General features: G+C 43.9%; 3 protein-coding genes and 1 long non-coding RNA gene across 4 annotated transcripts in view; 1 reads left to right on the forward strand and 3 right to left on the reverse strand.

Moving 5' to 3' along the window:
- The window catches only part of LOC138405128 (uncharacterized), a 12,163-nt gene extending 7,942 nt beyond the window's left edge, over positions 1 to 4,221 (forward strand). The window contains exons 3-4 of the long non-coding RNA XR_011238817.1: positions 273 to 504; positions 3,989 to 4,221. This is a non-coding gene — a long non-coding RNA (uncharacterized lncRNA). The remainder of the gene's footprint in view (positions 1 to 272; positions 505 to 3,988) is intronic.
- Positions 1,222 to 3,456, reverse strand: LOC138405127 (tripartite motif-containing protein 16-like). Its single transcript, XM_069511578.1, has one exon. It carries the CDS (start codon positions 3,341 to 3,343, stop codon positions 1,676 to 1,678), a length of 1,668 nt encoding a protein of 555 aa, XP_069367679.1. The 5' UTR covers positions 3,344 to 3,456; the 3' UTR covers positions 1,222 to 1,675.
- A 717-nt stretch (positions 4,222 to 4,938) lies between the features above and the next one.
- Positions 4,939 to 7,130, reverse strand: LOC138405122 (tripartite motif-containing protein 16-like). Its single transcript, XM_069511573.1, has one exon. The coding sequence runs from the start codon at positions 7,071 to 7,073 to the stop codon at positions 5,394 to 5,396; it is 1,680 nt and encodes a 559-aa protein (XP_069367674.1). The 5' UTR covers positions 7,074 to 7,130; the 3' UTR covers positions 4,939 to 5,393.
- A 1,149-nt stretch (positions 7,131 to 8,279) lies between these two features.
- Positions 8,280 to 11,421, reverse strand: LOC138405126 (tripartite motif-containing protein 16-like). Its single transcript, XM_069511577.1, has one exon. It carries the CDS (start codon positions 10,399 to 10,401, stop codon positions 8,734 to 8,736), a length of 1,668 nt encoding a protein of 555 aa, XP_069367678.1. The 5' UTR covers positions 10,402 to 11,421; the 3' UTR covers positions 8,280 to 8,733.

Here is an 11,421-nt window from a genome sequence, read left to right on the forward strand (position 1 = left end):
ATGAATAAAGTCAAAATAAATAAAACTAGTACATCTTTGTACTGAAACTTGAGTTTGATCAGTGTCCCCAATTCAGCAGCACCCCGTTGTGGTGCAGAAAGCAGAGTTGTCACAGTCTGTGCCACCACTGGGGGGCGAAAGAGCTCCACTAAAACGTTGTGAGTGTGGGGGACCGACTCCGTGTTTGCTGATGTGACAGGTTTTTGTTTTGGATAATTGTCTGTTCAATGTTCAATTGTCTGTTTATGGATCTGAAACATTTCGTTTTTCAGAGACTGAGGGGAAAGCAGAAAAAACTGAAGAGGAAATCCAGCAGCTGTTGAATCTCAGTGGGAGAAACCTGCAGAGTTGAGGCTTGAATCCGTAGACTGTAAATAAAGATGGACGACACGACAGCTCCCCCTGAAAGTGAAGCCAAATCATCTTGATGGCCTCCTGGTGGCTGGCTGCAGTAAAGGTCTGGAATGATCGCAGATGGGACATGGATCAAACTAAAAAGTCAAAGTACGTAAGTTTTTCCTCTTTTCGAGGGTTTCTGTCGTTTTAGGTTGTTGTTATCACACTGATGTATGTTCTAGTGCGTTGATAAGTTTGGTTTTAATGAGTTATTTGATCAAATAGAAACGTTGTGAAAAGTCGTGATTGACAGATGAGACTGGCTCACAATGTCGTCCATCTTTATTTACAGTGTATGGTTGGGACGGACAGTCGTCCTTAAGTAAACTACTCTGCCACATGGTGAACGATCTCATTACTTCCGCCAAGAAGGATGTCGTGTGTTTGAATCAGGGAAGAAATCTTTAGATTTGGATCCGGCTCAGGGGGCAGATCTCAGATTTTGGATGATGCAAGATAAGTCCTTTTTCAAGAAATGATCCAGAGATGTTTCTAAAATAACAGAAATGATTAGAGAACAGATGACTGTGTTATTTAGTGCGGCTGGATTGAATTTAAGGGGACTGTTGGGCCTCAGTGGAGGTCTGTGCTCTGCTGACCATTCACAGAACCTGAACTGGAGAATCTGTTGTTGTTACCATTGTCGTGAAAATCAACGTTGCTCATTTCTTTGTGATGAAGCTGTTTTAGTGAAGAAAAGCTGCAAAGACAGAGACTGAACAGGAACACTGTGGTTTGTGGTGTTTCAGGAGGAAACTCTCAGTTATTGTCTCACATCACTTTCACTTTGTCTCCATCAGCTTTGAATGAAGACAAAACAACAGACTGGATTTATTCTTTATTTCAACTTTCAGCTTCTTCACACATTAGATTGTTATTGCTTCAAACATATGTAAGAGATTTAAATGTAAATACACATGTAGAAGGAACAGACGTGATGAGGACAAACCCTCAGAGGGACTCGATCAGGACGCTCTCCAATGAACTGCTAGTTCAGATCAAGACAATCAAAAAGCACAGAAAGCTACACAGCAGCAGATCAACACGTCCGTCCACTAAATATGTGAATACAAGGAGGACGAGGGGATTCACACTTTACAAAGATGAGACGTGATAAAAACAAACCTTCAACAGCTTCTTCAACTGTCCAGGTTCCACATTTCAAATGTGACCAAACATCCCATAATACTGATGCTGTGTAAATCAAACCAAACATGGAGACAAAAGAAGTTCAAGATTTAAACACAGAATCTCAATCACTGCTTTTAATGACTCCAGACTATTTGAGTTTACAGAACTCAGCTGAGGATCCAGAATACCAAACCCCAACTCCAGCATAGAGAGGCTGAGTGAATGTGGTCTGGACTCTGTGGAGGAGAGTCATGGTGTCAGAGACGCTGTAGAAGGACAGAACACCTGCACTGTGATCCAGGTACACTCCTACTCTGGAGGACGGAGGACCTGAGACTGGAGTCTGGATGCTGTTGTGATGAAAGTTATAAATGTTTCCATCACAATCTAACATCCAAGATTTATCATTGAATCCAAATCTACAGTCATGTGACCTCCCTGCTCTGTTGATATTCTTGTATGTGACTGCTACAGTAACTCCTCCTCTTCTCTTCACCTCCCAGTAACAACGTCCAGTCAGACTCTCTCTACTCAGGACCTGAGACCAATAAGTGAATCTGTCTGGATGATGAGAATAAAACTGTTCTTCTCTCATTAATGTCACTTTTCTGTTTCCCTCAGATAATAACAGACGTTTGTTTGCTGTGTTTGGATCCAGTGTGATTTCCTGTGAATATTTGAAGATGTCAGCTCTGGTCTTGGGCTCTGGTTGTGACAGTAAAACATCCACTTGAGACACAATCTGTAAAATCTTTGTCTGTGTCTCACTCACAATGTCCTGTAGTCGACCTCTGACCTGTGACACAGCTGCTGTCACGTCCTCAAAGTTCCTCAGAGGACGGATCCTGATGCTGGATGAGTGTGTAGATTCACTGAGTGACAGTGAGGGGTAGTTGAGTAGAAACTGGATGTGATCCTCTGTGTGTGAGAGCTGCTTCAGTTCATCGTCTCTCCTCTTCAGCTCAGTGATCTCCTGCTCCAGTTTCTCCTGAAGCTCTTTGACTCGACTCACTTCAGTTTCCTGCTGGGATCTGATCTGCTGCTTCACATCAGAGCTTCTTTTCTCCAGCAGACGGATCAGCTCAGTGAAGATCTTCTCACTGTCCTCCACTGCTTTATCAGCAGAGCGGCTGACGGCCTCCTCCTCCTGTTGAAGCAGCTTCACATCTTTCTCTCTGTCCTGGAGTCTCTGCTGGATCGTTTGTCTCCTCGGCCCGAGCTCTCTCTGCCTCTCAGTCATTTCTGCTGCAGCTGTGACTGTGTCGTGGTCTTTATGTTCATCCACAGAGCAGAGATAACAGATACACTGCTGATCAGTGCGGCAGAACATCTTCTTCACCTCATCGTGACGAGAGCAGATGTTCTCCTGGAGCTTCTCGGAGGGCTCCACCAGCTTGTGCTTCTTAAATGCAGGTGACTGAAAATGAGGCTGGAGGTGTTTTTCACAATAAGAGGCCAAACAAACCAAACAGGACTTGAGAGCTTTGAGTTTTCTCCCAGTGCAGAAATCACAGGCCACATCTTCAGGTCCAGCATAGCAGTGATCAGCAGGAGCAGCTTGGAGTCCAGTCTTCTTCAGCTCCTCCACTAAATCAGCTAACATGGTGTTTTTCACCAGGACAGGCCTCAGTGCGAAGATCTCTCTACACTGAGGACATCTGTAGATTCCTCTCTCATCCTGATCGTCCCAGTGGGTTTTAATACAGCTCATACAGTAGCTGTGTCCACAGCCAATAGTCACTGGATCCTTCAGTAGTTCCAGACAGATCGAACAAGAGAATCTTTCTCCGTCCAGTTGAATTTCTTGCTGCGCCATTTCACCCGCTGCCAGTGACTGTAGAATAGTTTCACTTCCTGTGAACACAAACAGAGTCTCTGCTCCTCCCCCTCTCGTTCACTTCCTGCAGTGACTCAGCTCCCACAGTGTTTCTTGTCGTTGATCATCAATCATCATGATGGTAATAATTATTCATTTTATTTGTACTGCACTTTTAATAGTGCTCAAATTTAGAATAACACAAACTTTGTTGAAATGCCTTTAAGTATATGTTTAATAAAAGGGGACTTTTGAACATTATCTGAAAATAATTAGTGTATTGGGCTCCCAGCTTTATTTCTTTTGAAGGAAACTGAGCATTTAAAAAAAGTAGTCAACAAACAAACGAAATATCTCCCTGAAGTTTAATACAATGAATAAAGTCAAAATAAATAAAACTAGTACATCTTTGTACTGAAACTTGAGTTTGATCAGTGTCCCCAATTCAGCAGCACCCCGTTGTGGTGCAGAAAGCAGAGTTGTCACAGTCTGTGCCACCACTGGGGGGCGAAAGAGCTCCACTAAAACGTTGTGAGTGTGGGGGACCGACTCCGTGTTTGCTGATTTGACAGTTTTTTGTTTTGGATAATTGTCTGTTCAATGTTCAATTGTCTGTTTATGGATCTGAAACATTTCGTTTTTCAGAGACTGAGGGGAAAGCAGAAAAAAACTGAAGAGGAAATCCAGCAGCTGTTGAATCTCAGTGGGAGAAACCTGCAGAGTTGAGGCTTGAATCCGTAGACTGTAAATAAAGATGGACGACACGACAGCTCCCCCCGAAAGTGAAGCCAAATCATCTTGATGGCCTCCTGGTGGCTGGCTGCAGTAAAGGTCTGGAATGATCGCAGATGGGACATGGATCAAACTAAAAAGTCAAAGTACGTAAGTTTTTCCTCTTTTCGAGGGTTTCTGTCGTTTTAGGTCGTTGTTATCACACTGATGTATGTTCTAGTGCGTTGATAAGTTTGGTTTTAATGAGTTATTTGATCAAATAGAAACGTTGTGAAAAGTCGTGATTGACAGATGAGACTGGCTCGCAATGTCGTCCATCTTTATTTACAGTGTATGGTTGGGACGGACAGTCGTCCTTAAGTAAATTACTCTGCCACATGGTGAACGATCTCATTACTTCCGCCAAGAAGGATGTCGTGTGTTTGAATCAGGGAAGAAATCTTTAGATTTGGATCCGGCTCAGGGGGCAGATCTCAGATTTTGGATGATGCAAGATAAGTCCTTTTTCAAGAAATGATCCAGAGATGTTTCTAAAATAACAGAAATGATTAGAGAACAGATGACTGTGTTATTTAGTGCGGCTGGATTGAATTTAAGGGGACTGTTGGGCCTCAGTGGAGGTCTGTGCTCTGCTGACCATTCACAGAACCTGAACTGGAGAATCTGTTGTTGTTACCATTGTCGTGAAAATCAACGTTGCTCATTTCTTTGTGATGAAGCTGTTTTAGTGAAGAAAAGCTGCAAAGACAGAGACTGAACAGGAACACTGTGGTTTGTGGTGTTTCAGGAGGAAACTCTCAGTTATTGTCTCACATCACTTTCACTTTGTCTCCATCAGCTTTGAATGAAGACAAAACAACAGACTGGATTTATTCTTTATTTCAACTTTCAGCTTCTTCACACATTAGATTGTTATTGCTTCAAACATATATAAGAGATTTAAATGTAAATACACATGTAGAAGAAACAGACGTGATGAGGACAAACCCTCAGAGGGACTCGATCAGGACGCTCTCCAATGGAACTGCTAGTTCAGATCAAGACAATCAAAAAGCACAGAAAGCTACACAGCAGCAGATCAACACGTCCGTCCACTAAATATGTGAATACAAGGAGGACGAGGGGATTCACACTTTACAAAGATGAGACGTGATAAAAACAAACCTTCAACAGCTTCTTCAACTGTCCAGGTTCCACATTTCAAATGTGACCAAACATCCCATAATACTGATGCTGTGTAAATCAAACCAAACATGGAGACAAAAGAAGTTCAAGATTTAAACACAGAATCTCAATCACTGCTTTTAATGACTCCAGACTATTTGAGTTTACAGAACTCAGCTGAGGATCCAGAAGACCAAACCCCAACTCCAGCATAGAGAGGCTGAGTGAATGTGGTCTGGACTCTGTGGAGGAGAGTCATGGTGTCAGAGACGCTGTAGAAGGACAGAACACCTGCACTGTGATCCAGGTACACTCCTACTCTGGAGGACGGAGGACCTGAGACTCGAGTCTTGATGCTGTTGTGATAAAATTTATAAATGTTTCCATCATGATATAACCTCCAAGATTTATCATTGGATCCAAATCTACATTCATCTGACCTCCCTGCTCTGTTGATATTCTTGTATGTGACTGCTACATCAACTCCTCCTTCTCCTCTCTCCACCTCCACCTCCCAGTAACAACGTCCAGTCAGACTCTCTCTACTCAGGACCTGAAGCCAATCAGTGAATCTGTCTGGATGATGAGAATAAAACTGTTCTTTACTCATTAATGTCACTTTTCTGTTTCTCTTAGATAATAACAGACGTGTGTTTGCTGTGTTTGGATCCAGTGTGATTTCCTGTGGATATTTGAAGAAGTCAGCTCTGGTCTTGGGCTCTGGTTGTGGCAGTAAAACATCCACTTGAGACACAATCTGTAAAATCGTTGTCTCTGTCTCACTCAGAATGTCCTGTAGTCGACCTCTGACCTGTGACACAGCTGCTGTCACGTCCTCAAAGTTCCTCAGAGGACGGATCCTGATGCTGGATGAGTGTGTAGATTCACTGAGTGACAGTGAGGGGGGGTAGTTGAGTAGAAACTGGATGTGATCCTCTGTGTGTGAGAGCTGCTTCAGTTCATCGTCTCTCCTCTTCAGCTCAGTGATCTCCTGCTCCAGTTTCTCCTGAAGCTCTTTGACTCGACTCACTTCAGTTTCCTGCTGGGATCTGATCTGCTGCTTCACATCAGAGCTTCTTTTCTCCAGCAGACGGATCAGCTCAGTGAAGATCTTCTCACTGTCCTCCACTGCTTTATCAGCAGAGCGGTTGACGGCCTCCTCCTCCTGTTGAAGCAGCTTCACATCTTTCTCTCTGTCCTGGAGTCTCTGCTGGATCGTTTGTCTCCTCGGCCCGAGCTCTCTCTGCCTCTCAGTCATTTCTGCTGCAGCTGTGACTGTGTCGTGGTCTTTATGTTCATCCACAGAGCAGAGATAACAGATACACTGCTGATCAGTGCGGCAGAACATCTTCTTTACCTCATTGTGACGAGAGCAGATGTTCTCCTGGAGCTTCTCGGAGGGCTCCACCAGCTTGTGCTTCTTAAATGGAGGTGACTGAAAATGAGGCTGGAGGTGTTTTTCACAATAAGAGGCCAAACAATCCAAACAGGACTTGAGAGCTTTGAGTTTTCTCCCAGTGCAGACGTCACAGGCCACATCTTCAGGTCCAGCATAGCAGTGATCAGCAGGAGCAGCTTGGAGTCCAGTCTTCTTCAGCTCCTCCACTAAATCAGCTAACATGGTGCTTTTCACCAGGACAGGCCTCAGTGCGAAGGTCTCTCTACACTGAGGACAGCTGTAGATTCCTCTCTGATCCTCATTGTCCCAGTGGGTTTTAATACAGCTCATACAGTAGCTGTGTCCACAGCCAATAGTCACTGGATCCTTCAGTAGATCCAGACAGATCGAACAAGAGAATCTTTCTCCGTCCAATTGATTTTCTTGCTGCGCCATTTCACCTGCTGCCAGTGACTGTAGAATAGTTTCACTTCCTGTGAACAGAAACAGAGTCTCTGCTCCTCCCCCTCTCGTTCACAGAAAGCAGAGTTGTCACAGTCTGTGCCACCACTGGGGGGCGAAAGAGCTCCACTAAAACGTTGTGAGTGTGGGGGACCGACTCCGTGTTTGCTGATGTGAGAGGTTTTTGTTTTGGATAATTGTCTGTTCAATGTTCAATTGTCTGTTTATGGATCTGAAACATTTCGTTTTTCAGAGACTGAGGGGAAAGCAGAAAAAACTGAAGAGGAAATCCAGCAGCTGTTGAATCTCAGTGGGAGAAACCTGCAGAGTTGAGGCTTGAATCCGTAGACTGTAAATAAAGATGGACGACACGACAGCTCCCAGAAAGTGAAGCCAAATCATCTTGATGGCCTCCTGGTGGCTGGCTGCAGTAAAGGTCTGGAATGTTTGCAGATGGGACATGGATCAAACTTAAAAGTCAAAGTACGTAAGTTTTTCCTCTTTTCGAGGGTTTCTGTCGTTTTAGGTCGTTGTTATCACACTGATGTATGTTCTAGTGCATTGATAAGTTTGGTTTTAATGAGTTATTTGATCAAATAGAAACGTTGTGAAAAGTCGTGATTGACAGATGAGACTGGCTCGCAATGTCGTCCATCTTTATTTACAGTGTATGGTTGGGACGGACAGTCGTCCTTAAGTAAATTACTCTGCCACATGGTGAACGATCTCATTACTTCCGCCAAGAAGGATGTTGTGTGTTTGAATCAGGGAAGAAATCTTTAGATTTGGATCCGGCTCAGGGGGCAGATCTCAGATTTTGGATGATGCAAGATAAGTCCTTTTTCAAGAAATGATCCAGAGATGTTTCTAAAATAACAGAAATGATTAGAGAACAGATGACTGTGTTATTTAGTGCGGCTGGATTGAATTTAAGGGGACTGTTGGGCCTTAGTTGAGGTCTGTGCTCTGCTGACCATTCACAGAACCTGAACTGGAGAATCTGTTGTTGTTACCATTGTCGTGAAAATCAACGTTGCTCATTTCTTTGTGATGAAGCTGTTTTAGTGAAGAAAAGCTGCAAAGACAGAGACTGAACAGGAACACTGTGGTTTGTGGTGTTTCAGGAGGAAACTCTCAGTTGTTGTCTCACATCACTTTCACTTTGTCTCCATCAGCTTTGAATGAAGACAAAACAACAGACTGGATTTATTCTTTATTTCAACTTTCAGCTTCTTCACACATTAGATTGTTATTGCTTCAAACATATGTAAGAGATTTAAATGTAAATACACATGTAGAAGAAACAGACGTGATGAGGACAAACCCTCAGAGGGACTCGATCAGGACGCTCTCCAATGAACTGCTAGTTCAGATCAAGACAATCAAAAAGCACAGAAAGCTACACAGCAGCAGATCAACACGTCCGTCCACTAAATATGTGAATACAAGGAGGACGAGTGGATTCACACTTTACAAAGATGAGACGTGATAAAAACAAACCTTCAACAGCTTCTTCAACTGTCCAGGTTCCACATTTCAAATGTGACCAAACATCCCATAATACTGATGCTGTGTAAATCAAACCAAACATGGAGACAAAAGAAGTTCAAGATTTAAACACAGAATCTAAATCACTGCTTTTAAAGACTCCAGACTATTTGAGTTTACACAACTCAACTGAGGATCCAGAATAATTAACCACAACTCCAGCATAGAGAGGCTGAGTGAATGTGGTCTGGACTCTGTGGAGGAGAGTCATGGTGTCAGAGACGCTGTAGAAGGACAGAACACCTGCACTGTGATTCAGGTACACTCCTACTCTGGAGGACGGAGGACCTGAGACTGGAGTATGGATGCTGTTGTGATAAAAGTTATAAATGTTTCCATCACAATCTAACATCCAAGATTTATCATTGAATCCAAATCTACATTTATCTGACCTCCCTGCTCTGTTGATATTCTTGTATGTGACTGCTACACTAACTCCTCCTTCTCTCTCCAACTCCCAGTAACAACGTCCAGTCAGACTCTCTCTACTCAGGACCTGAAACCAATAAGTGAATCTGTCTGGATGATGAGAATAAAACTGTTCTTCTCTCATTAATGTCACTTTTCTGTTTCCCTCAGATAATAACAGTTCTTTGTGTGCTGTGTTTGGATCCAGTGTGATTTCCTGTGAATATTTGAAGAAGTCAGCTCTGGTCTTGGGCTCTGGTTGTGGCAGTAAAACATCCACTTGAGACACAATCTGTAAAATCTTTGTCTCTGTCTCACTCAGAATGTCCTGTAGTCGACCTCTGACCTGTGACACAGCTGCTGTCACGTCCTCAAAGTACCTCAGAGGACGGATCCTGATGCTGGATGAGTGTGTAGATTCACTGAGTGACAGTGAGGGGTAGTTGAGTAGAAACTGGATGTGATCCTCTGTGTGTGAGAGCTGCTTCAGTTCATCGTCTCTCCTCTTCAGCTCAGTGATCTCCTGCTCCAGTTTCTCCTGAAGCTCTTTGACTCGACTCACTTCAGTTTCCTGCTGGGATCTGATCTGCTGCTTCACATCAGAGCTTCTTTTCTCCAGCAGACGGATCAGCTCAGTGAAGATCTTCTCACTGTCCTCCACTGCTTTATCAGCAGAGCGGTTGACGGCCTCCTCCTCCTGTTGAAGCAGCTTCACATCTTTCTCTCTGTCCTGGAGTCTCTGCTGGATCGTTTGTCTCCTCGGCCCGAGCTCTCTCTGCCTCTCAGTCCTTTCTGCTGCAGCTGACACTGTGTCGTGGTCTTTATGTTCATCCACAGAGCAGAGATAACAGATACACTGCTGATCAGTGCGGCAGAACATCTTCTTCACCTCATCGTGACGAGAGCAGATGTTCTCCTGGAGCTTCTCGGAGGGCTCCACCAGCTTGTGCTTCTTAAATGCAGGTGACTGAAAATGAGGCTGGAGGTGTTTTTCACAATAAGAGGCCAAACAAACCAAACAGGACTTGAGAGCTTTGAGTTTTCTCCCAGTGCAGAAATCACAGGCCACATCTTCAGGTCCAGCATAGCAGTGATCAGCAGGAGCAGCTTGGAGTCCAGTCTTCTTCAACTCCTCCACTAAATCAGCAAACATGGTGTTTTTCACCAGGACAGGCCTCAGTGCGAAGGTCTCTCTACACTGAGGACAGCTGTAGATTCCTCTCTCATCCTGATCGTCCCAGTGGGTTTTAATACAGCTCATACAGTAGCTGTGTCCACAGCCAATAGTCACTGGATCCTTCAGTAGATCCAGACAGATCGAACAAGAGAATCTTTCTCCGTCCAGTTGATTTTCTTGCTGCGCCATTTCACCTGCTGCCAGTGACTGTAGAATAGTTTCACTTCCTGTGAACACAAACAGAGTCTCTGCTCCTCCCCCTCTCGTTCACAGAAAGCAGAGTTGTCACAGTCTGTGCCACCACTGGGGGGCGAAAGAGCTCCACTAAAACGTTGTGAGTGTGGGGGACCGACTCTGTGTTTGCTGATGTGACAGTTTTTTGTTTTGGATAATTGTCTGTTCAATGTTCAATTGTCTGTTTATGGATCTGAAACATTTCGTTTTTCAGAGACTGAGGGGAAAGCAGAAAAAACTGAAGAGGAAATCCAGCAGCTGTTGAATCTCAGTGGGAGAAACCTGCAGAGTTGAGGCTTGAATCCGTAGACTGTAAATAAAGATGGACGACACGACAGCTCCCCCGAAAGTGAAGCCAAATCATCTTGATGGCCTCCTGGTGGCTGGCTGCAGTAAAGGTCTGGAATGTTCGCAGATGGGACATGGATCAAACTAAAAAGTCAAAGTACGTAAGTCGTGATTGACAACCTCGTTGATGAGTCCCTGGCACCACTGCTACAGGACACTGGTCATCTGTTTATTTAAAGTTTATTAATATTAAATGTTTATTGTGTGAAACTGATAAGATGAACGGTTCTAAAGAGATATGAAACACAAGGAGAAGGAGTTTCTGTTTCTGGAATTAATATGCAACAAGTGTTGGAGGCTCAGGTCTGGAGAAAACCCTAGTTGCGTTCTGTATGTATTTGTGTGAGTTCGGTGTCTGTGGTAAATCACTCACTGGGCATATTAGCGGGATATGAAAATGCACCTGCTGGTATCCAGTTTGTTAAGTTGCAAGTAAATGTTAACTTTACATTTCCTGGAGATTTTTCTTTTTGTAATCCCCCAACCTCAAACCTGAGTACATACTGTGTGTCTGATAAACTGCCCACGTCTCCTCTTCGCCCTCAAATTAAAATTCCATTTCAGTCTCCAATATTTCATCATTTACATAAATAAAAAGTCGAGCTGGTGCCTCTGGTGCCCATTTAG

This window comes from Paralichthys olivaceus, chromosome 16 (genome assembly GCF_024713975.1).
Source record: "Paralichthys olivaceus isolate ysfri-2021 chromosome 16, ASM2471397v2, whole genome shotgun sequence".
Taxonomy (NCBI): domain Eukaryota; kingdom Metazoa; phylum Chordata; class Actinopteri; order Pleuronectiformes; family Paralichthyidae; genus Paralichthys; species Paralichthys olivaceus.